The sequence below is a fragment of the Pagrus major genome, chromosome 5 (assembly GCF_040436345.1).
Source record: "Pagrus major chromosome 5, Pma_NU_1.0".
In the NCBI taxonomy this organism is placed as follows: Eukaryota; Metazoa; Chordata; class Actinopteri; order Spariformes; family Sparidae; genus Pagrus; species Pagrus major.
Window position 1 is genome coordinate 38,867,020 of NC_133219.1, and position 27,741 is coordinate 38,894,760.

At 41.5% G+C, this 27,741-nt stretch overlaps 1 protein-coding gene across 1 annotated transcript in view; it reads left to right on the forward strand.

The window, feature by feature from the left end:
- Positions 1-4,467: 4,467 nt before the first annotated feature.
- Positions 4,468-27,741, forward strand: part of zmat4a (zinc finger, matrin-type 4a) — a 107,771-nt gene continuing 84,497 nt past the window's right edge. Inside the window, exons 1-2 of the mRNA XM_073466918.1 lie at positions 4,468-4,554; positions 23,600-23,701. Of these exons, the coding sequence (XP_073323019.1) occupies positions 4,468-4,554; positions 23,600-23,701 (189 nt within the window). The remainder of the gene's footprint in view (positions 4,555-23,599; positions 23,702-27,741) is intronic.

Sequence of the window (27,741 nt, forward strand, 5' to 3'; positions counted from 1 at the left end):
CGCAGACAGGCATGTGTGCTGCAGGCTTGACACAGAGACTCCCCACAACAAAACTGGGCCAGGTTTGTAAAGCTTAATTGCAGCTGCCTGCTGTGTTTAGAATAATATAACCTCATTCAAGTGTGTGTGCTCGTGAACTTTTGGTACGGATACACTTGTCTACGGAAGAAATGATTCCTGCTTCTTTCCTAAGGGAGCCTGGTGAAATTGTATTTTATCACCAGCGGCAGGGATTTCACCCATATATCCACAACCTTTAGGAGTGGCCTATATTTAGCTGCTCATGCTTCACAAGCTATCAGGGAATTAGTGCTTTTTTTTTGCATAGGAGTCTTTTGCATTTACATCCCTTGTTGCTAAGTGCAGCAGTTTGTGACAATCCTTGTTGACAGAGTCCTTTAAATACATTCAACTGTATGCAAATACGCAGCTAATGTGCTAAGCCTCTAAAGGAGGGTGGGAATCCTATTTTGGAAACAATGTAAAAGGGGGAAGAATTAATATTCACTTCTCAGATACAACCACTCCTCCATAATGCATATCATGAATATATTCCACCGCTGAGTACTGAGTAATGAGATGCAAAGAAATCTACAAATGAACAAAAATAGATCATCTGGCCCTGACACATTTCCTCTCCGCACAGCTCCCGTTTGGTGGCCAACATGCAGCTGTGATCAAAGAGCGCTTCTCCAGGGGGAGCCAGGGCGGCCCGGTGGTGAGGCCCCGACTCACTGTTCATAACTGGAAGGTCACGAGTGCGATTCCCAGAGCGGCCCCCGCTTCAATTATCGGTCAGGTGCGCTGCTGAAAGCCTACCTGCTCGCTAAACTGCAACACACTCCGAATACATGCCGAAAATGTAAATGTGGCGCACACAAGCCCCCGAGGAGGTGACATGCTTCCCGTTGCAAACATAGCTTGTTGTGACAGTCCAACCATCTGGACCATGGGCACCGTGCTCAAGGGCAGATAAAAGACATTTGCCCGCTCTTTTGTTTTTTCCACCAAATGCAATTCTGTACTGATTTCCGACCTGATATTCTGACCTAGTTGAAATAATCAGCTGTGGAGATATTTTGCAAATTGCATCGCCGACCCTATTTGCACATAAATGTTGCCCTGCAGCTACGCACCGTCTTTTAAACCTCAACCCACATTCTGAAGCAGACCTCGAAGGAGGAGGTGCTGGTGCCAGCTCGTCTTATCACTATCTATTTTGTACTCTTTTGACTCATGCTGTTCACGTAGCATGACAGCTGCTGCGTTACCTACACACAAGGAGTCGAGTACGTTATCATGAGGAACATGGTGCCTGAGGGCTCTGTGATTAGTGGGTTATTACCACCATACATTACAGCAACTGACTTGTCTTATGATGAACATTGTAGCAGCAGTAACCTTTAACTGAACCATTGGTACGCTGGTCGTCCGTTCATCAACACATCACACCGACTCTGAAATCAGGCCCTCCAGCTAGATGTGCTTATGTCTATGGATTGTAAAAAATGTGTACTTTATTTATAGATATTTTAATGCACATTGACAAAAATCTGAACAAAATACTGCTGAATACAAAAAACTGTCGGAGAGAATTCTCTCCACTCAGAAATGTGTTTTGGTAAATGGACTTTTCCAGTGTAGCGACCGCTCAAAGCAGGAGGAGGAAAGTTTCCCTGTGCTCCACTTAAATCTCGAGGTATGAGGACGTGTTGTGTTATAAAATCCTGCTAATACAGTGTTACATAAATGACTGAAAAGCTCTACAGCCAGTGACTCCTCTCAGGTAAATCACAATAGTGTAAACCCCAGCCACAGTTCAGAGCCCCGGCTCTGGTAAAAGAAAATGAAGAAGAAGAAAATGTATTCAAATCAGCGGATCAGATGATTGATGTTATGTTCTGTTATCTTTTGTTTTTTTGCAGCCCACATACTGGAATCTTTTCTGCACCTGCAGTTAATTATAGTGATTAACCACCTAAAACCCAGGTGGCGTTTCCTCACGAGAGGATGTCGTCTAACATTACCTACTTTTTTTTTAGCCCCCACTGTTTAACTCAAGCTGGCACCACTTCTCTGTGGGCCTACAGTGGGGTGTTTTAGAGAAAAGAGCTGAGGCTGAAAACAGTTATAGGAGCAGTGGGAGTGAACAGCTACAGTAAGGAACAGTCAAAAATGACATTACAGACAAATTATTTCATTTTATTTTGATATTTTTTGGGTTTGATGTGTTTTTCAATGACAATCTTCTGATTTTGACTTCATGTCTGTCTTTTTTTAGCAACAGGATTTTTATGATGTTAATCTGGAGAGGAGGGGTTCGAGGGGAGGGGCAAGGTTCTCAGTGTGATTTGCATATCTGCATACTAATGAGGAAACTTCCCTGACTGAGCTTTGCAGTTATGGAGCCGATACAGAAACTTCCAAACTGCAGGTTTGTTAAGTCAGTTTCTCTCTGCGGTCGTTCTTTCACACAGAACCGGGCTGGATTAAAGTTCATTTTTAATTATTCTGGTCTGGTGGTCCTGCTGGAACAAGTTCTGACGTTAGCTAATGTCAGGGTCTCTGTGATTAACAAAGGCAGAAAGAAACAGACTTAATATCCACACACCGACGACGAGTTCGACTCATATCTTCAGGAGATTAAAGAAATTGCAGTGAGTCTGAACCACAGTCACACTGTTTTTTTCACTTACAGCTGGACCCTGACATTAGATTCAAACTGTTAGCTCACACAGCAGCTCTGGTAATGTCTGTTTTCAGCAGTTTTGGAGTTATAGTGTCAGAGTGTCTCTGCACTCGTTAGTTGGAGCAGACAGGCTTGATCTACCTAATGAGCCCAGAGACGCTGCAGCCGCGACAGCCACAGTGGAGGTGTGTTTACCGGGGCAACTACGGCTCACATTATTAATTCTTGATTGATACAAAAAACATTTTAAAAGATATGTAGGGAAAGTTGTAAATTAGAGTAAATTAAAGAATGTACTTGAATTTACTGGCAGGCAGAAGTTAGACAGAAGAAATTAAAATGGCGTAATCAACAGAAATTAAGCAGAAACCTGTTGGAGGTTTTCTGGAAATGTGTAGAAATTATCTATTTATTAACTGCTATTAGAATATTATTATTAAATCAATACATTTTGAGGTAGAGCCCTAATGCTTGTGGTGTTCAAGCAATGTTCAATCATTATGTTCAATATAATCAGTTTTGGGGTAATGTGTTACAGTAATATATTTCTTTTAGCGGTATCGGAGTAATATAACGTGTTACTAATAATATTTCAGTGATATATTATTATAGTTTTGTCATGTAACGTGTTATAATCCGTGTTAACGACCGAAGTGAAGCGTTTATTGTTGTTTTTTCAGAACCCATCCACATCCCCATGTGTTCCTTGTTCTGCGGACTAAAATAAAAAGGCAGAGAAGAAGAGATGTTTGTCTTGTCATGTCATATAGGTGACATTATAGAAGGTGTAGGTCTGCTGTGTTTCATATGACTGAGCCTACAATTAAAAATATTTATCCCGATCCTTTGTCTGCCCGCTCATCCTTTATTTAAAAAGATCTATTTAACTGTTCTATACAGGTTATTTGGACATTTTGTTGAAAGTTACTAAAAGTAGAGTAATAAGTAATAAATTACTCTACGCTGACAGTAATATTGTAACATAATATATTACTTTAAGAAATTAAGGTAACTAGTAATATGTAATATATGGCATTTTGTTTGAAGTAACTAAAAAGTAGTGTATTAAGTAATATATTACTCTTTGCAGACAGGTTATTTGGGCATTTTGTTGAACGTAACTAAAAAGCAGTGTAATAAGTAATCTATTACTCTACGCAGGCAGTAATATTGTAACATGATATATTACTTTAACTAGTAATATGTAATATATTACATTTTGTTTGAAGTGAACAAAAAGTAGTGTATTAAGTAATATAGTACTCTTTGCAGACAGGTTATTTGGGCATTTTGTTGAACGTAACTAAAAAGCAGTGTAATAAGTAATAAATTACTCTACGCTGACAGTAATATTGTAACATAATATATTACTTTAACTAGTAATATGTAATAAATTGCATTTTGTTTGAAGTGAACAAAAAGTAGTGTAATAAGTAATAAATTACTCTTTGCAGACAGTGATATTGTAACGTAATCTATTACTTTAGCTAGTCATATGTAATCTGTCCTGCTGGGCTCTGGTCCTGGCTGCTCTCTGTGTGAATGGTGGCTGCAGACAGACAGACAGACAGACAGACAGACAGATGATGCTGCTGATGTTGAGCTGCCACTTCCTGCTCTGCCTCGAGCGACACTGACGCGGCTGATGAGCGCCGCGCGGCCAATGGGAGCGCAGCGGGGCGGAGAGCAGCGGCGGACCGTACTACAGTGTAGTACTGCCGCCAACAGTGTGGACGCGTCTCCCGCTCAGCGCGCCGCTCTCCAGCATCCTCTGGTTAATGGATTACACAGTTTCCCTCCAAGTGCAACATCAGCTGGCGGTGTTCCCGACGCACTTCTACCAGGGCTACAGTGTGGAGTTACAGGTACTGCCATTGTGCAAGTCCCGTCTTCTTCTTCTTCTCTTCTTCTTCTCTTCTTCTTCTGTACTATCCATGATGAGAGGCGTGCACGCGTGCAGAGGTGTGAGTGTGACTTTATGGAGATGATTTACTGCGGGAGGAAGGCATGGATGTCGTGTTGCATGCAGATTTTTTTTCTCTCTCTCTCACCGAGATTCTTGTTGCTTGCCGCCGGGAGACGGAGCGGTGGCCGGCCGGCTGGCTGGCTGGCTGGCAGCGCGGTGCGGTGCGGTGCGGTGCGCATGGAGGTTTAAAAGTAAGCGTGGTGGTGGTTTGACCTCACGACTCATAAGCATGCGGGTCCGTGACAGGGGACCGGCTCGGGACACTCCAGGGGGTCCCTTATAGCCTTTGCCTGAGACAGAAATGATCTCAGTGTTGAACTCCTGCAGCCTCAGAGGCGAAATCATCCTGAAGGAAATCTGTGTCAGAGTTTCAGAGTAAGCTTCATTCTGCAGCGTGTCTCTTTGTATCCACTGTGGACACACATGTGCATTAGCAGAGTAACAGTGTCAGCATCAACAAGCCTCCACATGTCGTCCCAGGGCTGCTCTGCATGCACAGGACGGCTGCTCGATTCTCTCAAGGTGACATTTAAAGTGGATTAGAAAGCAGAGATGGAGCAGAGCACACCTTCGCCACCTCTGTGTGGAGCTGAGGGGGTTAACAGTGCTGCTTCCAGCTGATGTGAGTCCTCATCACATCCTGTCACACTGACAGCAGGTCTTATAGAGTATAACTCTCCCTGAGCAGACAGGAGGAGGTCAGAGTTTACCTGATTATACCTGCGTACCTGTGTGGATCTGATGGTATGTAATGTAACGTAGCTCAGCAGGAGGGGAAGAAAACCGACTCCTGATGAATTTGCTCTGGAGAAAATATTGGCAAACATATTAGAGCTGCAAGTAAGGCTTATTCTCCTTATCCGATAATCTCTTTTAAGTTTCTCCTGGATTGATTTGTGCTGATAAAACATCCAATATAATCTCCCAGAGCCCATGAATTATTTCTCACATCTCACCAGCAGTCAGAAAACTCAACGATGCTCACTAGTTTATCGTTTATATGGGAAAATGTATCACCAGTACAGCTGCCGATGACTCGTAGATTAACTGTTTTTTCCACTGTTTTCTGTCAACTTTATTTTTCCCTCTTCCACAGAAAAGCAAACAAAAATGTAAAATCTGGAACGCGTCTCTCAGGTGGATTTTATTTTATCAGCACAGCAGTGAAACTGTTGCTTAGTTTTTTAATTAGTTGAAATGTTTCGTCCTTGAGGGATTCACACGTTGGTATTCTAAGTTAGGGGCTGCAGCTAATGATTTTCATCATTGATTCATCTGCTGATTAGTTTTATTGATTAATTGGCTAATTGTCTGGTCTATAAAACAGGCAGGAAACGTCCATCACATCGTGAGGATGACATCTTCAAACATCTGTTTTTATGTTTCACCAACAGGATATTCAGTTTATTATCATAAAAGACAGAAAACCTGTTTAAATAGTCTGATTTGAGGAAGAGCTTGTGAAATGTAAAGATTTTTGCTTGAAAAATGCAAATTAATTATCAAAAATGTTGGTGATTAACTGTATTCATATTTCCTAATGATACCAGAGGATCAGCTTTTATTACCTCGCTATGAAGGTTAAGTTTTGACCTGCGACCATTTGTTGGTCGGTGGGTCACACAAAAACTGCTAAACAGATTTCCATGAAACTTGGATGGAGGACGGGTCTGGATTAAGAGACGGATTCAGGAATGTTTCTCAGTTTCATCGTCTGAAGCCTCCATGAAGGCGGAGTGTTATTTGCGTCAGCCTGTTTATGTTTCTGTAAAATAGTCACATAGGGAACACAGCTGATGAAGTGATGAGAGGACTTGGCAAAGAGGCCGACAGCTGCCAGTCTAGTACCAACGTGGTTTTCTTGCTGGGTTTGGCTGCCGGCAACACACGTCTTAACGCTAGTCGGCCAACAGGACGGCTCATGTTAGCTGCACGACCACACCAGTAACAGGTGACTGTTGAACAGCAGCTTAACTCTGTAAACCACCTCGGTACTGGATTCCCCGTCGTCAAACTGGCTGCAGTTGGTCTCTGAGTTTGTGTCCCGACACTGACCGTGTGCACTTGAACTCAGTTAGCCACAGTTAGCCGCTGTTACTTTAGCCACAAGTGAAGCCATCTGTTCATCAGGAAACTCTGTAAATCACAGAGGGTTCAGGCAGAGCAGCCGGAGGACATCAGCAGGAAAAGCAGAAAATATTGTCTCTAGAAAAAGATGATGCAGTTTTATCCTCAAATCAGTGAATACAGATATAAATTTGTGTTTTTGTGCGGTAATCAGTGAGAAGCCATCCCCAGAAACAATCTGCTCGTCAGCTGCGTCGCTCTGAAATGAAATGTAAGCTCAGTTGAAGACTGATGGTCGGGGATAAACAAAAAGGCAGACAGGTTGAGACAAGAAGCGAGCTTTATTAATACGCTGATAGTCCAAAACTTTAACAATATAAAATCAAAAAGTCAAATGCAAAAACAAAAAGGTAAGCATAAAAAAAAAAAAAAACACAGGAAAAAACATCAGCACACGTGACATTTTTGTTTTAAAGGATGAGGACATGATTGGATGCTGACTGTTGTTAAATTGGTAAGTAGTTGCACAACGTGGCCGTGGATGTGATCTAAAACGGTTAAAAAGGCGTTTTTCATTTCAGCTCAACTTTCACATCAAAGTGGAGATTATGATTCTGTCTGAAACGTTTTGTTGTCCTAGCTGTTGGCTGTTACAGATCCAGTGAGCCTGAATTATGATAATTATGCCTTGGTTGAATTGAAGGGGACCGAGGTATTACCGCATTATCTGTAAAAACTCCAAAACATGTGTAATTAGAAGCACTCAAACGGAGCTGTATCCTTTGTTTGACTCTGCGATTTCTTTTCCACGAGTACAGTAGGTGTCGCTTTGTTCCAACAGTAGATAATTCATTCTGAAAGGAGCCGTCCTTTTCTTTTTTCTCCTGCAGCACCAGTTCAACACATACTTAAGATCCAGATATGGATGAAGTGTTTTGTTCTGCAGCCTCCAGCATAGTGAGAAAAAAAAAAAAAGAAGAATAATGCAGCATTTCACCGAGCAGGCGCTCCGAGCTCCATCTCCATCTGCCTCAGTTAAAGTTGACTCTTTCCCCCCCGAGAAGCTGCATGAGATAATCACCCTCTCCTCCAGCAAACCACAAGATGGCTCCATCTTGGCACCGAGGAAGCTTTCTAGAAAGTCCTGCCAGGGACGCGATGCCCGTCTCCATCATCTCGTCTCTCCTCTGAGACAGTTACATGTTACACACAGCCTCAGATCGTAAAGCTCCTTCATCGACCTCTCGCTTTAATATCCCTGTGATTTCCCTGCGTCTGTTCAGGCCCTCTAGTCATCCTTCCTGATTTCGAAAAACTTCAAGTATTGCAAAAAAAAAAAAAAACCCTATTCCCCCGTCTGCTCGCAGTAATTTGCGATGCCTATAAATAAAACACTTTGAAGCTCAAGGCTTCAATGTCATCAATAATTGTTTGCTATTGTAAAGTTAAAATTGCCCCTCCGTCTTTGTTGCTCTCGTTCCCTTCTTCCTGCAGTATTTTTCAGTTCTGTCTCCATTATTTCTTTCATAGAAGGTCATCTGAGATGGTATGAGTGTTTGTATAAATAGCTCGCTGAGTAACAAAGAGCATCATAATCTGAGCTCAACACATTTATTTTTCACACGCTGCAGAAGTTGTTTTGAAGCAAATAACGAAGCAAGAAATCACATGAAGAAATGTGTACTTTATCAAAAGGTGATTAATCCTGTTCAACTTTAAAGTGTTCCAGACCGGCTTCAGATCTGCAGAACAACTTGTATCTTTTTTTAAAAACATGCAAAGACTGTCTTTATTTGTAGATATCCAACGAAGCCTCCAAAAAGAAAGCGACATCTGTTCTTACAACTGATTGACAGCGCTGCGTATAAATCAAACCGTGGCACCTTTTAAAGACAGCAGTGAAGTTAAGACATTACTCACAAACCTTTGAATGAGTTTCAAAATACTTTTACCACCGAATGAAGTCAATAAAGCAGATGACCAGGTCGTTTTGAAAGGAAGTGCTCCAGCTGTGGGACTTCAGAAAGGCAGGTAAAAAAAGAAAGAGTGGTCAAATGTGATGCAGCAGATACAGACGCATCAGTCTGAAGGCCGTGCAGACGTTAATGAAACGTAACTTTATTGTTCCTGAAGTGTTCGCTGTGATCACATGAAGTCTGTGAGTGAGTGAGCCGGGACGGGATACAGTGCAGCACACAACACAGGACCGTGGATAGAAACCAATGTTGCTGGTCCAACTTAGATTATAACAAAACAATCAGACGGCTTTAGAAATAAATACGGCCTGTAGATCAGAGTTAAGTAGAAGGAGGAGCGCTTTGGTGTTTGGAACAACAGATCTGTCCCTAATGAAACCAAAGTTAAATATCCTGCAGTGATGTTGATAGATTTTCAATGCAGTGAGTCCCCCGGGGGTCCACAGGTGGTTATTTGAGTGGGTCCCCAATAAAATTAATGGTTTTTTTTGGACTGATTATAATGTTCAGAGCCGTCCACTCCAAAAGCTAGAAACTAAAACTATAACTGCGAATAGACCGTTTTAAAAATCAGTCACACCACAAGGAAAGCGGTGAACAATATCTTTGGGATCTCGACATGATGATTATACAAAAATAAACCTGTGATTTTACCTGAGACGTTCTCTCAAACAGTCTGTGAAACGTCAGTTTTTCAGAAGGATAATTTATGCTGATTTATACAAAAGTATGACTAGAATTTGAAGAGTGCTCCGATCAGGACTTTTGGTGCAGATCACTGTTTGCTGGAAGCAGCATCATGCGGCTTTGAAGGATTTCATCATATTCCTCTGGTTTCCTTTGTGTTTCTCTCTACAACATACAGCAGTAAGAGGTCATCAATATCCTACGTGTTCCTGAGCTGCACACACAGCTGGAGCTCACAGCTACCGCTTAACACCAGTGTTTACAGATCGTCATCGATCATCAGTGTGGATGCTCACATGGCTATCATTATATTTACTGTCATAGTTCTCGTTCTCGGTGTGGACAGCCCTTAAAATTGTGTTTGATGTTACCAGGGCTGAATGACAAGGCTAACTCTCCAGGCCTTGTTGCAGCAAAAGTAGCACTTTGTAATAATTCAGACTATAAACACAAGATCTAGTCTGTGCAAGCCAGACGTTACTTAACAAAATGGAGACCTTTGGACAGCAAGGTTTCTTTTTTTTTATGATTTCAGTATTGATATGTTGTTCACAAGCATCAATATCAGGGAAAGACAGACAGAGATGAAGGACACGAACCCAGCAAAATCACTGATCCTGTAAACAGTTTGATTCTGCTGTAGGGCTGCAACTAATGATTAATTTCACTGTTGATTATTTTCTTGATTAGTTGTTTGCCAGAAAACGGTGATTAATGTTTCCTAAAGCCCAAGATGAAGTCATTAAATGTTAGTTTACTGTTACAGAGGAGCACAGAGCAGAAAATATTCACATTTTAGAAGCTGGAATTAGAGAATCTGGACTTTTCTTTTTAAAAAGTTACTCAAACAGATGAATCAATTAATCGTTGCAGATTTACTCCAATAACTATGACACTTCCTTTAATATACTATTGTGAGAGTGTGTATTCATTGCTTAGGTCAGTCACAGCCCATCATACTGTAGTTTAAGGGGGAAAGGAGGGTTGATGTGTGTTTCAGAGAGAAAAATGTAGCCTGTTGAAGTCTGTACTGGTCACCAATAGCGACCGATAATAATTATAGATCGCAGAATGAGCGTAAAGTAATGATTCCACACTCTGAGCTGCTGCTGCACATAATTAACTGTGCAGCTTAGTGGATGTATTTCAAGCTACAGGAGAAAAAATACATTATTTGGTGGTTTTGATTAGCTGCTGCTGCAACAAGAGAGTCTTTTAAATCTTAGACCTGCTCAATATATGGATCCACGCACTCCACAGCTGAGTGCTTTGTGAATAAGACTTGAGTGACTTAGAGGCTTTTATCAGAGAGAGAATTTCACCTCAGCCAGATTGTTTCTGGGTAAAAATCTAAAGAGTTACTGAATCAACAGTCTCTTGCAACAGGTGCTTTGCTGTATTATTTCCTTGACTGCAGATGATTTGAGTTCGAATCCTCCGGCCTTGATGGAAAGCCCACACCGGAAAGAATTAATCTCATTAGGCTGACCACAATTTTATTGTCGCACCGACTCAACATTTGCCCTAAATGTCTGCGCTGGCTGAACACCAAGCTGATTATATTACTGAAGTGCAGGCAGGCTGCCCAGCGCGCGTGCTAATGTTTTCACTCAGCAGATCTGTGTGGACGGGCGCTCAGGTCACACTGCATGGGAATAGGCCACTTAGCGGCACAACACAAAGTAACTGCTCATTGTTTTGACCTCGAGGCATGGCATTACAATTTGGCTTGCCTCTGCCTCCCCCGAAAGCCAAAGCAGCAGAATGATAGAGACAGAATGGGGAGTCAGATGAGTGCACAAGGCTTCTGGGATAGGAAGTTACAGCCTCTCTCTCTGCTGTGAGAGTGTGCAGCCTCATTCATCCATCTGGGGTGTTGCAGTCTCTCTCACTGGCCCTTGAGCACCAGCTGGAGAGGTAACAATTTCTGTAGAGCGTACAGGTCACAGCGAGCCCGGGGAGGCCCGGCAGCCGCCTTACTTACTAAATCACTCACCAGCAGGTAGTCGCATTTATGCTGAAGAGATTTTTCTTCGCTGGTTTCTTTACGTTACATCATGTTTTATGTTCACAGTCGAGATACTCAAGCTTTTCAAATACAGGAGAGCAAAACTCTGAAGGAACGATGAAACATCGCTGTGATCAGAGTGCAACTAAATGTCAAGTATAGTGAGAAATGTACAAGTCCATTACTGCTGAGGAACAGCGACTTGTATGTGCAGGAATACAACTGCGAGGCGGCAATTCTAGGTTGTTTTCTTTTATATAAACTCATCTGTGTGCCGGCAGCGTGGCTCTATGGATGGCAATGTCATTCCCAAACAAGCTCCCAGAAATAGTGCTGGGCTTTGAAGTCAATTCGACATAGCGGCCGCACCGTGTCATTGCAACATCACGTTGTGCACGCTGCCTCAAAAACTCTTTTTCCCACAAGTTTAGAAGCCGCTGTGAACAGTTTATACATTTTTTTGAGCATCACAACCACCAAAGTTGATCCATTTCAGTCCAATAACAATTAGAAAGTCTGAAAAGAGCCGGTGGAGGTCTCCAGTGCTTATGCTGTATGGGTCGCACAATGCAGAAGCTAGGCTTATGTGGAAGATGGCGATGTTATACCTGAGAACGTTTTTTGTCTTCATGCACCACCTGAGCAGTTTACATAGGAATGAACTGGACTCTGGCCTCAAACTTTGAGCTGTATCTGAATCTGAAGCTCTTGTCATATGTTTAGGACAGTCTTGGAAAAGGCCATTAAACAAGAGAATTTGGTTGATACATACAGATTTTTCTGTTTTACAGGATGTAAAGCATCCCCTATTGAAAGAGATATACCAACTGGTGCAGACATGTGGAGCCATACCTTTGGGTTATGTCTCACTAGGCAGCAGATGTGGTGACTGCACTGGGCTAACAAGACATTCAATTAGGGGGAACACAGGACCTCAGCTGAGAGAGAGAGAATGAGGTCTGTTGCAATCAAGTGGCAGGGGTAGCCTAATCAACATTCAGAGGCTGGCTGGAGCAGTGATTGCCACTCATGCAGATATTTGCGGTGGGGAGATTGTATGATGATGACGACAATGATGTTTGATTAAGTTGATGATGAAGACGACGATGGTGACGGTAGATAAAATGGATTACGTGCCTAGCGGTGGCATATGGCGCAGTACGAAAGACTTGAAAGTCTCCCATCGGCGTGCTGAAGGGAAAACTGTAGTTAAAGTGTATTTTTGTTGCAATTGGTCCTGACAGTTATGATAACATTATTCTCACCAAAGTAATTGCTAATATTAAAAGCAACTTAGTTTCACACAGGAGGTGTCAGACAATCAGATTTCTAGATTAGCAGCTGCTTTATTTAGAGGTAAAACTAATGTGCACCTGCAATGTTGCTAATAATAGGTCTTCTTCATGGCAGACATTTTGAATCGTAGGAAAAGTTCATGTTGTAAAACTAACAATGGTTCTGTACTGTATCAGTAAGTCGCAATAAGTCACGACAGCGTGGCAGTAAGACAACATGAACGGCAAATATGCGACCAATATACGCATTTTAGTAATTATTGTTTTATCAAGGTAATTAGTCGTTATACAACGCAATGTTGCATAATGAAATGAGAGTTGCAGTTCCTTCATGCAACACACACACAAAAAATATATATATATACACGTACACACTCAGGAAATTGTATTATAGTGAAAGTAGTCAATTTAATACTTGACAATAGGGTGCACAAAGTTTTGATTAGTTACTGGGGCACAAATGTGTAATGAATGAGGAACTAATTGCTAGTTAACCATAAGTGAATGTAATGAAAGTAATTCCTAATCCAGTTTTATAGAACATCCAATTATAAATTAATGATAAGTCCATTAAGAAATTAGTGAGGAGCAAATCAAGAAAACCCGTTAAATGATTAACTGTTAATAAGAATTAGTTACTAGAGAACAGTCCTGATCTTGACTTCTTCATTACTGCTTATCATGCACGTCAAGTATTAGTAGTATCAGAAATATAAGTAGTAGAAGTCATAGTAACGTTTTGTTTCCTTATTAGATTTTCTTTTTCAAGCAGAAGACAGGAAGACAAACGTCTTTTCAATCTTTGGTGGATACAGAAAAAAATTTAATAAATTCTCGCTTGTTTTTCACTTTTCTTTTGCAAGGTTGAATCTAATAAATGGATCATACAGCAGCATTATTACATAGTTTTCTGTTTTATAGTTTTTCAGTGGGTCGTGCACTGATTGCAGGGTTGGCTGATCGATTCCTGGCTCCTACCGTCCACAGACAGGAAAAAAATCTACGTGTCTTGCTTAAGTTTCCTGCGGCGAAGTGCTATACAAGTGACATTTACATAAAGATATGTGCGAATGTCTGCAGCTTTAGAATAAAAATACTAGCAACAGCGTCACCCAGTACACTCAACACTACAGCTGTGTATTATAACTGCGTAGGAGATTCTGACACATAAGTCAAATGAGTCAGTTTATTCTGGTGACACGGTGATTAAACAGGCATGATACTGTAATTGCTTACCTTCATCTGTGTACAATTAGCTGTGTGATATATAATCACAAAGACTGCCAGTCGCTTCTGAAGTGTTGTCCTCCACTCAGGACCTAAGAGTTCGTCTCTCAGCACGACCACTTGTGACTTGAGTTGGTTTAGATTGCATCTTCATCAGCCTGAGGATTCTTGCCTACGCTGGGTTTTACACTCGTATCTGGTCCCCTGAAGCGATGCACTGAAGGCCCCTCTAAAAATTAATGACCGTGTCAAGCTCACTTTATTCCTTATCATCATTCACTGTCAGCAACAGGTCAGCAAAGATAACTACCATTCATTTCAAAAAAGGACAATTCTGGCCATTGTGCCAAATCAGTGATTGATTCGTTTTGCTGTGCTGGGCGTTTAAAAACTCACTGCAAAGTCGGGACAAAATGAGGAAAAAATGTAGGTGTGTGAGGGCGACTACAGGAGAATATTAATAAATGGTGGACCGTGAGGACCAGAACCTCTGACAACTTAATCATCACTGACTGTATGGATTGCAAATTTCATCCGGATGCTTTAATTTGCTGCGTATCAGCAAAAGAGGATGATGTATTGATTTTAGAAAATATACATCCGCGTCCAAGGAGCTGCGCCAAAGAGGCTTCTTTCAACTTTGAAGTACAATTTCTCTTTAAGCACCAGGTTTTTACAGACGTTGACTAAAGCTGGAGAACTTCCTTAACAGCATCAAGACCGTATGGTCAAAATTAAAATCAATTCTCCAGCCACTCTGAACTACTTCTGCAGGGTTAGCAGCTCTTTCGGGTGATTTACTAAAATTTACAGAGTTGTGGTCGAGGAGTGAACCACTGATTGACCACAATGGCTTCATACTGGATATTTAAAAAAGGCCATCTCACTCCAGCAAGGATCGTCCAACTCTGATCATTAACAGGACTAAAACTATATTCATGGCAGGCTTATTTGAATTTTTTAATTCCAAACATCAATCAAAGAGTATTCAGTTGTAAAAACATGTTTTTTCTTCATTTTCCGCCATAATTGGTCAGATAAAAGGTTAACTGTTCTGTCTGGAAACTTTTGGAAAATGGTCAGAATGGCACAGAAAGGCACAAAGGTTTTATGTGGTCCGGGCAGCAGATCCTGAAGATGGCGATGGGTTGATGGGTCAACTGGTATTTCACTTTATCGGAGCTAGTTTTGTTCTTGCTATAATATATTTTGGATACTAACTGTGCAGTTTTATTGCATCTCTCTCCCTCATTTCTCTCCTCTGGTCTCACGATTCTCCAAATCCACTCGATTTTACGATCGACATTTTTCTTTTCCAGCACTGACGGCTGTGCCATTGTTAGACTACTGCATCTTGATTTGTAAAGATCAACAGATCGTTGATTTTATGGCCTGACAACAGTCATCACATTCTTTTTGTGGATTTAGAAATATAGAGTTATTTGACATCAGCAGCTTGACTTTGTCCTGGTGGCTTTTTTGCAGGTTAGGGTGAGTAATTAGGAATTAATAAGTTATGAATAATAATCTCCAAAAATAAAGATTCAAGAGTTCAACAAAAAAATCCTCCTCCTCATCCTTCAGTGATTTAACAACAAACAACAAGTGATAGAAATTCAGTTTGTTAGACAGTTAAGTTTCTCAGATCAGTAAACCCTCAAACCCAGTCGCCAGAATTAAAACACATTTCTGCAGAAAACACAGATGAAGAAGCTTTTAAAGTTTTAAATCATGTTGCAACTTGAAGTTTGTTTATTTTCTCTCAGAACCACTTGGTTAAGGTTAGAAGAAAAGACCGCGGTTTGGCTTAAAAGACTGGAAATCTCCCCACAGAGTCTAACTGCAGCCTTGTGGTTTGTGATAACGCCACCACCTTCCCCTGAAAGTCATGTGACATACCAGTTTTGGTGCAAATGCCAACCTTGAACGTATCTGTTGTTTGCTTCCACTGCAGCCTCACAGAGTAATTACACTAACCTACACTGTTCAAACCAAAACAGGTTTTTGTGTTAACTGATGGTGACTTGTACGCTTCTGGTGGGTTGTAAATTTTGTAGAGTGGGATATTAACAGCAGCCTGGTGCTGGTTTGGTCACACAGAGAGATGCAGATGGAGCATCCTGGTAAACAACACCTAATTGGTTGGTTGTGATCAAGTGCCTGAGGAGAAAAGTGCTGTTTAGCCACCAACACTTCTCACTGACTTTTTAAAGTGTGGTGTGCCGACTGATCCTCTTCCAACCGGGCATCATTATGACTTTTTCTGCTTTGAGCACTTCAGCAGTTCTTTGCGACAGCAGCTCAAAGCCGCGGCCTCCCGTCACTGATACTCTTAATGTGTGCAGCAGCTATGATTAATCTGCAGTTTTACTACCGCTAATACTGCATATGGAACGAATGGCCAACTTCTAATTTATGAGCTACCACGATGATCCATGTGTAGTTATCAGTCTTCATTTAGCAGGTCTATACTTTATATGTGAAGGATACTGCAACAGTCTGCTTCATTATTTATCAGATATTAATGAGAATAAAGTCAAAATATTTGTCATAAGTAAAACATCATCATCACAATAATTTATGAAGAAATTGTGTATTTGAATCCGACAGAGCCCGGCCCTCCACAACACAACACTCAGCAAACATATTTAGTTTTGTTTTGATAGAGAGACCACTAGCAGAAGTTACATATTGTTTGTTTAATTTGTCGAGTAAGCGCGAAAACCTGCAAAACTGATGAGATTCCCACGGGCGTCACTTATATGCTGACATTAGCTTATAACTCGAGAGACGTACAACCTCACAGAGCTGCTAGTGTGGCTGCAAATTCATTAATCATCCATTTTCAAAAGCTTTTGAAAAGAGCAGTTTATCTACACAAAGGCACAAAATCGTCACTGAACAGGAACTGTGCTCCTGGTGCTTCTTTGAACTGGGGGTGAGAATCAGGGATTTACCTATGATACGATATCATGGGAAAAGTATCACGATTCATAAACATAGTTGCAAGAAGATAAGCTGATGATACATCACGTTATCTGTCTAACTGAAGAAAACAAAATATCCCTAAAACTGCAAAGTTCAGAGATTATGTGTTTATTCACTTTGTCTTGTTGTCAGTTTTTACATAATTTGACGTGAATGGAGAGAAATCATGTATTAAAAAGTGAAAAGAGTCTTAGGTTAGTGCTTTTTGAACACACACACACACACACACACACACACACACACACACACACACACACACACTTCTGAGTTGACACCGGTAACTCAGATTGTCAGGGGAATCTGTTTTGAGTGCACGTTTTAATAAAAATGTCGATATTTGTCCCCAGTGTATCGATTTTCCTGTCGCAAGAGGAAGTGATACGTTATATTGCCGTATCGATATTTTGTCCCACCCCTGCTTTGAACTGTCATATAGTTTTTGAGTGACACAGCTTTTTATCCTGCACGCACAGTCGAGATGAAGAAGAGTCTCCAAAGAGAAACATCCTAGCTCACCGTGCACAATTACTGGAGCGTCCATAGGTCCGTAGCACATCTGTTAATCAGAGTTTTGGTGAGAAACTGTTGGTGTGATGGATATCAGAGCCGGTATTTAGCATTTTTCCAAATATCGGTGTCAGTATTTTTGGTGTCTGATTGTCGATAAATAAATAAATTCTGCTGATCAGAATCCAGATTCTGAACTGTCCTCAGCCAGAAGGAACACCTACCGGAAAAGGCCAGTATGAGTCCAGCTTGTCTGTGCGGGCATTAGTCCAGCTTCCCCCGCTCAACACCCTCTCTAATGAATTACAAATGACCTTTTATAGCTGCAACATCTGCTGGCCACTTGCTGCTGTGACCTCCCTTTCATCTCTGCACTCCTTCCCTCCCACTGTTTCATCAGCGTTTTCTATTTCTTCCCCCCTCCAGTCTTGAGCTTCCAGCCTCGCTCGCATCTTGCTTTGGCTGATTTTTAGCTGGCGGCTCGTCATAGTCAAAGACAGACGATGAACAGTGTTGACTAGGTGTGAGAAACAAGCCGACTTCCTGCTAATTTCATTGTCAACAAGAGGCACATTACGTTGCTTCCTCTACGACTTCTCTCTCCCCGTGTTTCTCCTTCACCAAAGTGGTGAGCCGACTTCTGTAATGAGCTCACGGTGCTGTGCTCACAGAGAGAGCCGGGCTGTAACGATGCTGACAACAGCTGCTCTGATCAGATATTGATGATTGAATTGTGTAGAGAACCCCCTGTTGGTTTATGATTGGGATGTCTTCCCTTATCCAATTACACCGGGTGAAAATTTATATTTTTCACAGCATCTCATTTAGAAGAGAGTCAACCTCTTGCAATTACAGCGGTGTATCTGACAGTAAAATCCATTAGCTTAATGAATTGATCGCCAAGGAGAGGGACATGTTAATTCAGTGAGCAGTGGTTGCTCTTTGGAGGGCTGTGCTTCACACTCAGCGGGGCTTTTTCTCGCCTCCTCTCCGGTGCTGCTGAGTGATAGACACACTCTGGCTGCTGTCAAGTAACAGGTTAAAAAGGAAATTCTGGTTTTTATTATGACTTTGGTCATTCTGGCCATCGTTCCTGTCAGTAAATTGCTGAGATCTCAAAAATGCAGCAACATTGCTGAAACAAAGTCTAACAAGGCAAACAATTAAAGCCAATCAGATACTTTTTAAATGAGCCCCGAGGTTGGTTAAGCTTATTTGTAAGAGAAAACCTCCCAAAACGACCTGTTCTTCTAAGTGTCTGCATCAGTAAGCTATAGGCTACTGTTGCTGCCATTGCTCAAGTAAATAGGGAACATTAGTGAGCCATGCTAAATGGATAATAATGACACCAAACCATCTGAGTGGGAGCATGTTGGATTCAGCACCATAAATCAAAATGGATACATGTGAATGGTCTTTCAGACAGAATGTGACATCGGCACTATTGCGCTCTGAAACCCATTATTTCCAGCGGTTCGTGCCGTGCCACAGAGCTGTTTTGCTGCGTTGAGCAAAGCAGCGTGTGCTGTGGAGTGCGTCTGCTGACTTTGTCAAACACAACTGTCTTGAGCCACCGCTTGTTGGCAGTCAACGGTCCGTGTGGAGAGCAAAAAAAGACAGAACACATTGTCTTAAATGCAGTCCGTTTAACTTGTTATTGTCTGATGATTTTTTAGCTTTTCGATAGCTTTTCTCTGCGTATACTTGCTACTTCTGAAACAATCGCAGTTAGAGAAGTCGTCCCTCAACTCCAACTCCATTCCCGTGTCTAACTTTGCTAATCGGATCGTAAATGATGAATACAAATATCTGTGATCTGGATATTTGACCCAGTGCACTGGAAGCCCTGAAACATTGGCCATTGCTCCCAGAGGCTAAATTGGCGTCAAACAATAGCCGATAGGTTCGGAGATTGTTTGTCACTCAAGTGAAGCAGCTGATCACTGTAACTGAACAGAATAACACGAGTTCTGCAGACTAAATGGGCTGAGTTCTAATTTATTTGAACAAATTAAATCTGAGTTCAAATTTGTTCCAGATTGATTCCGATATGGCAAACAAGTTAAATAATTACTAAACTTCATCCACTTCTCGTGCTGTAATTACCTCGTCTGTGTGTGCTGCATGTTTTCTCGTTAGTCGCTGTCACACCTACAACACAGTACTGATTTAAAAACAGATCAGCTGTGCGAGGTCAGCAGTCAGTCATCCTTCACTTAGCTGCCTGTTGTCTGTATGATGTGTTGCCATCACTGTGGGAACTAACGTGAGTGAAAAATAGCAACCAACATCCCTTGCTAGTTTCTTTTGGAGGAGGTGAGGAAGATAAAAGCCTGGACTTATTTTATCCGTAAGTTTCCTGCCCCGTCAGACATTTGTAGCAGTTATTTTGGAAAATACAGTGTCTTCAGGACTGATGAAAATTATTATATAGATTATAATTAATAAGCTGTAGTAATTCTTCCAGAGCTGTGCACTCAGTGGTAACAGCAAAATAAACTCCCATGATTACTGAATTTACATGCAGACAAAAGTTAGGGTCAGAGGTCACATCCCAACAATGGATCCAGCTAAGTGTTTCTGGGTCCTCAGCACAAAGATGCACTATTGAGACATACTGTGGAAATAGACACACAAACTCTTCATTCCTTTATCGGTTTATTCCACATTGCTGGGTCGGGACATTTCGTTATCATACTGAGGTGAAAATGCAAACTTGACAATGAAACAACGAGAAGTAAAGCCCTCTTCTAGCTGCTGAAAATAACATCTCAGATGAGAGTTGTTTTTGTTCCCAGGCTGCTGCTGCTGCTGCTGCAGTTCCTCGTGCGGCTGCTGATGTTGCCGCTGATGCTTCTGTTTTTTAACAGAATTTAGGGTGATTAATCATTCATTTGCAGCATCTGTGCCCCCCCTGCTAAAAACAGGCAGCGGGCCCAACACTGGCACAAGCTGATAGAGGCTCTGAAAGCCGCTCATTTATGTTGTTTGTCCTGTAGAATCTGAACAGGAAACCGCACTGCTCTCGACATATTACAAGTCTGAAGACCGGAGTGGCTTTGCTGATTTATTTATATGTCTCTTCTTTCATAGCCATTTGGTTGCAGACACATCGGCCCTTGACATGTTTTATCCTTGTCGTGTCGGTCTGGTCGTGGCCTCTGGGCTGCTGGTGACCAGAGAGCAGTGTGGCAGCAGCTCAGAGGCAGATTACATTCTGCTTTTAGTCACCGTTTAGGTCATGTCATGTCCTCGAAAGGTGGGGACATGATAGTGTGAAGCTATCACACAAAAGTAGGGCTGCAACTAACGATGACTTTCTTGTTGAGTCTATAAAATGTATTAAAAAAATTCTGAAAAATGCACATCACTAGGGTTGGGTTGATTTAAACATTGTCAAACTGATTTGATTAAAGACCAGAACGGTAATATCGAATTTCACCACTAGATGTCGCGTGAGACTCAAGAGGAACATGATGAGAGCTGCACTACAGTCCATCAGGGCAACTGCAACACATCGTGTTTTCATTTGTCACAACAGCATTTCAACGTAACATGTTTTCTTCTAAAGTTTAGCATCAAAAAAATAAATGAAATAAGACTTTAGCACAACGAAAAGCAACGACAGTTCAACTAGTCACATATGTGAATGCAGTAACTGTAACTGTGCAGCTGGAACCCCACATGTTACAATTTCCCAGAGCCCAAAGTGAAGTCTTCAGTTCAAACCCAAGGTAATTTATTACCTTGTCGGCATCTTCATATCAAAAGTTCAACATCTGGGGAACACCGTCATCTACATCATCTTTAACTGTGAGTGAGCACCAAGCATCGATGTTACAAACACAAAGTCCACATCTCTTCGTCCAGCTGTAGTCCTGTGCTCGGTTGGCTCTGAACACGGTCTGCCCGTCGAGTGCAACAGCTCGATCCGAGATGTTGTGTTGGAGACAGGTTTCAATAGTTTTGCCAGCGTGAGTCCCATTTTGTCCATTTTCTTTTCCTGTGATCGGACATTAGCCAGGAACAGCCTTAAAACCAAGCTGTGAGTTGAAGCCTTCTGTGGTCAGAAAACTTTAAAAAGTAACTTTTAAACTTAAACTTCTCATATGTATTATTCACCTTACCTGTAGCTCCAGGCAGAAAAACAACATGTTGGAATTGTTTGCAACCCACAGAAGAAATCTGAACATCATTTATTTAAACACCATCAGGAGACGATGAGGGAAATATACAGTGCACAATACAGCTCGTAGCATCCAAAATACTTAAGATATCTTATGATCTTAATGTAGAAAATATGTTGATGTATCCAAAAACAGGAGTCTTAAGAAAGCTTTAGAAATGATTTCTGCTGCGGGACAGAATCTAAAATCAGATGTCACTGCAGACTGGTTGGTATTTATAGAGAATTATTAAAGCATCCTGCAGTTTTTCCTCCTTCTGTGCGATGCCTCAACTGCCGGCTATGTGTTTGTGAATATTTGAAAGCAGCATTTCATCTGGAAAAAACATTTGAGAGCATCATTTGTATGCAAAACAGAACAAACCTAAACACTTTAGCATCAGCGCTAAAAGTTCTCTTTTGCCTCCCATTCTCAGCGAAGAAAAAATACAAACAAGTCGTGAGAATCTGCAGCGATACCCACATGACCTCAGTTCTCATCTGTCCTGCTGCTCCTAATGAAGACGTGCCTATGTAAATGAGGATGAGTTGAGCCTGACTGCTTCCAAATATGAAATGTGAGCCTCTAATGGAAGGCGGGCTGAATTAGTAATAGAAAGCAGAGATGGCTCAGCAGTGTCAGAGGAAATAAAAAGCTTTTTTCGCTGCCGCCTCTGTCCCCCTTTTCCTCCAACAGGAGTTCAGCCATGTTTAAATTAAATTTCCAGGGAAAACTGTCAGCGTGATCTTTTGTCCTTATTTATTTATCATCATCATCATCAAATTTAATTCTGGCTGTGTGGCTAAAGTTTTAGTGGGAGGTTTGACATTAAATGGTTTTTCTGACTCATTGCTTGCAAAAGCTGCTCAGCGTCTGTCACTAACTCAAATGCTTGAGGTGATGAAATATTGATTAACACTGATGAAAGTATGAGATGAGATTATTGTTTACTTGCTCTATTACATCTTGGTTGGTTTGTCTCAGCACCCTACAGACCTACAAAGCAAAGGCTGCGTGACAGTGACAACAAAAATTGGAGGCTTTCTTTCCTAAATAAATAAATAGTGAATCTTTTGGACATAACTTTTATGCTAATTTCTGTTCAGCACTTTTTTCGGTAAGTAAACGAGGTCCGGTGTGTTTCAGACTTCCAGTTTTAATCAAATAACAGAGTTTGCCTCACTTTGTAGGTCAGTGATTCAACACAGTACCAGAAGATCTTACATCTCAGCAACATAGTCCATCAGGGCAACTGTGACACATCAGGTTTGATTTCTCACAGCAATCCAACTTAGCTTTTCTTTTTCTAAACTTTAAAACATTCAAATATTGAATAAAAATAAGACTTCAGCAGAGTGAAACTGTAGAAATTACAGAAGCAACAGTTCAAGCAGCCCTATGCATGTAAATCTTGCAAGTCAGTTTTCCACAACACATTCCTGCAGATGTTTCAAAATAAAAGCCTTGTTGAGAAATGAAGGATTTCTGTCCACTGAAATGCTCGAGGGCCTTTAATTTGAAACAGATGCAGGAGGCGCTCTTAGAATATGTTTTAACAGAAATCAAACTAGTTGAAGCTCATACACCGGACCAACAAAACCAGAAACCTACCCGGTTGGTTTTGGGTCAGAGGAGCTGGAGGGTGGAGGAGCATCCCCCCAACGTCAGCTGAGTTTTCCTCTTTTCTGACTGCTGTTGTCCGTTTCTCTCTCCAGAGAGCTTTGTTTTGACCTCTGTGCTGTAATGATCCGTCTCTGACTCGTCAATTGAATATCCTAAAAGCAGCGTGTGCACCATGGCAACCCTGCACGTGACATGAAGTCTCTTTATCAGTCTGTTTTTTCCCCAGTTCATTTCAATAGTGTAAGGAATGATGAGAAATTCATATTTTTTAATATTTTGTTGGGTGTGCCAGATCTGTCTGACACATTCTGTCTTGACATTTGTGAATAAAACATTTCTGGCATTTCCACAAAGTGCATCCTGTTTCAGTAACCATGTGTGTGTCTGTCTTTTTCTGCAGATGAAGTCAACAGAGGTGGACCAAGGGCTTTTCACAGACAGCTACTGCAAAGTGTGCAGCGCTCAGCTCATCTCCGAGTCCCAGAGGGTCGCCCATTATGAGGTGGAGACGCCCCCCCACATTAACTCACACTACACTCTTTTAGTGTTAATGAAAGGCTAAGGGTCTGTTTCGGCTCTGCCTCTAGAGACACTTGGCTGATCTATACACCTGAGCCCTGCAGCTGACATACGATGTCAATAACACACACAACACACCTGCGTTTACCCAGTGATCTCTTCATTAAAGCTCAGCAGGAAACTACGGCAATGAAGGAACAACAGCAGTAGAAACTGAACTTTGGTTACTTAAGTGTTGTGAATGCATCCTGTCTAACACATGGATGTTAAAGGTGCTGCGCACGGCTTTTTAACACTATTCGATAATTGCCATATTCTTGTGACTCATTAGTATAATTACAGTAAACAAGCAAAGCCATCACTGAGAAGCTACACTTTATTTCACATTGTGTGGCACTGCGCTCTTATATCACCCAGCTTGTGTTGCAATATGTGGAAGTGCAAACATGGCAGCTAATCCAGCAGTGTGAGCAGCTAAAAGCAATAATAAGCACTGCGATCACTCATGTAAGAATAATCAAGTCCAAACACTGAAAGCAAATTATGCCACATTATGTGTGTGTTATGTGGCCATTCTTCATGATAATAGGCTGCACTGGCTCTCGCTGTTGTAGCGTCCAGTGTTGGGCCAATATTAAATTCAGCAGTCATGGGGTGGAAGCTCACGGGGTTGGTGGAGAGATCTCCAGCTCCTCCTGTCAACATATCCTTGAGTAAGATACTGGAAACAAAATGTTTTGACATTTATTTTCATAATTGATTAAGTGTCAAACATTTGCTGGTCGAAGCTTCTTAAATATGAGGATTTGCTGCTGTTCATCGCCTTTCTTTCTTAAGTTTATTAATGTTCTTTGGTTCATTACTTCTTGTTTGTAGCTGTGTGTGTGCCCTATGAGCTACTTATTAGTGTTTCAAACTGTACCCTTCCATTGTTTGTCCCTCCTTGAAGCTCACAGGAATGAATGCAAGGAAGGAGTTTATTCTTAAAGTGGTGATTCTCTCCAGTAGGGCTGGGTAAAAAATAAAGAAATAAAAATAAATAACAGGAATCGATAGGAATCTTATCTCCCACAATTCAGAATCGATGTCTCTGAATTTGCCCAAATGTCAAAGATTGATTTTCCATGTTTCTTATAACAGCAGAGCACATCCCCTTATTTTGTTATCCACATACATGTATGCTTCCAGTTGTGTCTCATATTGTATTTCAGCAGATTAAGGACCCCAATTAATTGTTTAGCTCACAATTAACTGGGGCAAAATACTGAACATAGTGCCCCCTTTTCTATTCATTCAATTGCTGTCAATTTTGATCGAGAATCGATTCTGAATCAAATCCACCCAAGAAATAAAATTGAATCGTGAAATAGCCAAATATTCACACCCCTACTCTCCAGATTATGTTGCCTGGAGGACAACACTGGCTCACTCATGAGCTGTTTGGCTACCAGCTGACTGTTAGTGTCCGATCATGCAGCCGTTAAAACTTCACTGTTACTCACTACCACACTAATGTCAGTGTTTGCTGCCGCGGCTCGCTCCACCACCACAGCCTCCTCTTTAGTTTAAGTGCTTGGCATTTATGATCTAGATGTTATGTCCATGCATACGTCCGTGGGAAGTTAGTCCTCCGAGCAGAATCCTCACAGCTGCGTGGATTCTCTCAGAGCTCCTTCCAACAAATCAGACTGTATAATCATCTGATGTGAACCGTCAGTTCCTTGACGTGTTTCGGACTGAATTCAGTCTGTACACAGTAAATAGTCCTTCTAGAAGGAATCGTATCATATCTGGGGCTACTCCATGATTCTCGCCCCTGTTTGACAACATAACCAAGATCTGTTAAATCCAGCAACTCACCCCTGCTGTTTTAAAGCAGCCTCCACATTTAAAGGCAGGCATTAGACCCATATTTATCAACCCAGCATCAAAAAATGACTTCACAGTTTACTGCTTTAATGCACTACAGGCTGTACCGACGATGTCAAGTGGAACTAGGTGGAACAAACCAACTTCCACTACTGTCTGTTGAAAATAAATGAAAAGGAACCTCATGGATTTGGGATTATTTGTTGCCACTTTCACGTTGCACTGAACTCGTACCAAACCGTGACTCCAAATCCGAGGTGACGTAGTGCACCGTGACTTCTGTGCACCGTAACACCCATACGAGCCGCCCTGATCAGGCACCTCAAGGACAGCGTGACGAAAAGCTGCCAGTCAGTTTCCTTCCTCCTGCCTGAGTGTTGTCAGGTGGTGGACCTCCCCCCCCGCGCAGATGCTGCCTCTCACCCACTGTCACTTTGAATTATACGACCAGTCCGGCAGCAAAAGCTTGCTGCTGTTGGACGTCTGCAGTAACAGGAGCTGAAATGACTCATATGAACACTCAACTCTTACGTTTTAATAAAAGGTTGGCCAGTTGTGGTTCTCTTAAAAAATAGTTTGAGACCTTGAGTCAGTTTGGCGTCTTTATTGATTTTCTATCGTCGTTCCAAATAAAGACCAGGTGGCTGCTGAAAGATAAAAAAAATCTCATCTAAGAGAAATACATGTTCTTTAATTTGATTTGCCATCATCACTTTGTTCAAAGTTTGCAGTGCTTTTTTTCTTTGAGTCAACTTTTCTTCTCCATCTCTGAACAAGTCAAACTGTGTTTCCTGCAGGGCGCTGTGCTCGCTGCGGTGCTGCGGAGTGCTATTTAAAGTAGTCCTAACTGTCCATGGGAAACAGGAGAACTGCTTTGTTCTTCAGGGCGTTGCAGGAGACAGGAAGTGGCTGTACCGATGCAAATCAAATATTCATTTTGTTATTGTGTGGTGGATGCTGAATGCGGCACTTGGCCTGTTGCCTCCTGGAGATGAGGGCATATTTGAATTCTCTTTTAGCACAGTTCGGGTCTAATGCATCATGACATGTTTGGGTCACAGTGACGGCAGTAAGAACAAAAAAAACTGATGGGAATAAAGAGTGTACAAAACTTTCCTCCTTCTTAGATGCAGAAGGTCGTTTTGCACTTAAGAAGATGAGATGTTTCACTTCTGTTTGCATAGATTTGTCTATATTTATTTCTTTTGTACTGTGTTTGTAGATTTGGTCTTTAACAACAAAATCAGACCGCTTTGTTGAATGTCGAGATATAAATGGTCTCTTTGAGCAAAATATCTTCGTTTCAGTGATTATCAGAAGTGATGCCTGAGCTGAAAGACATCAGTGGTTTGCACAGTCATAATAAAAATATAAATTGTCCCTGACTTGCATCTCAATGTGTAATCTGGGGATCCAGCACAGCACCACAACATCCTCCATAAAAAAAATATACACATATTTGTTTGGAATAAATCAGGATAACGACCGTGAGTGGTGATGGCCACCGTGCCAAACAGAGACAAACATCATACTGCACAGACGTTAAAGTGCGCTCCAGTTGAAGTGTTAGTGCCAGATTGTCTCAGTGTCTGAAACAGCCTGTTTTGAGAGGGCTGCATATATATTTTGTAACTTCTGAAACAGACAGTGTGACCTGTTTTATGCAGCGATTGGCCAGGTGTGGTGAGGTCAACTCGATTTAAATCATCCAGCTCTCCTGAGGGGAATAAGTCATGTGAACATGAAATATGAACAGTATTGATATTTGACTTTAAACACTTTTGACTTTAAGCTTCGTGCTCCGCTGTATATCATAATGTTTCCTCTGTGTTTGGCTCGGTGGCCGTCACCACTCATGATCATTATTCTGATTTATTCCAAACAAATATGTCGACTCCCTCGACTTGAAAATTGAGATGCAAGTCAGGGACAATCCACACTTTTATTATGATGATGATGATGATTATGATTGCTGATGAAAGATGTTTTGCTCAAAGACACAGTCTCAATATTAAACAAAGCAGTCTTTGTTTTGTTTGCAGATTTTGCTGTCATAGTTATGGAAGTGCCCTGTAGCTTTCACATTGCTCGTGTACCAGAGACGTCCTCAGGCCAAGCAGCTAACTTCCTGTTTAGCCGTCTGCTAACTTGAAA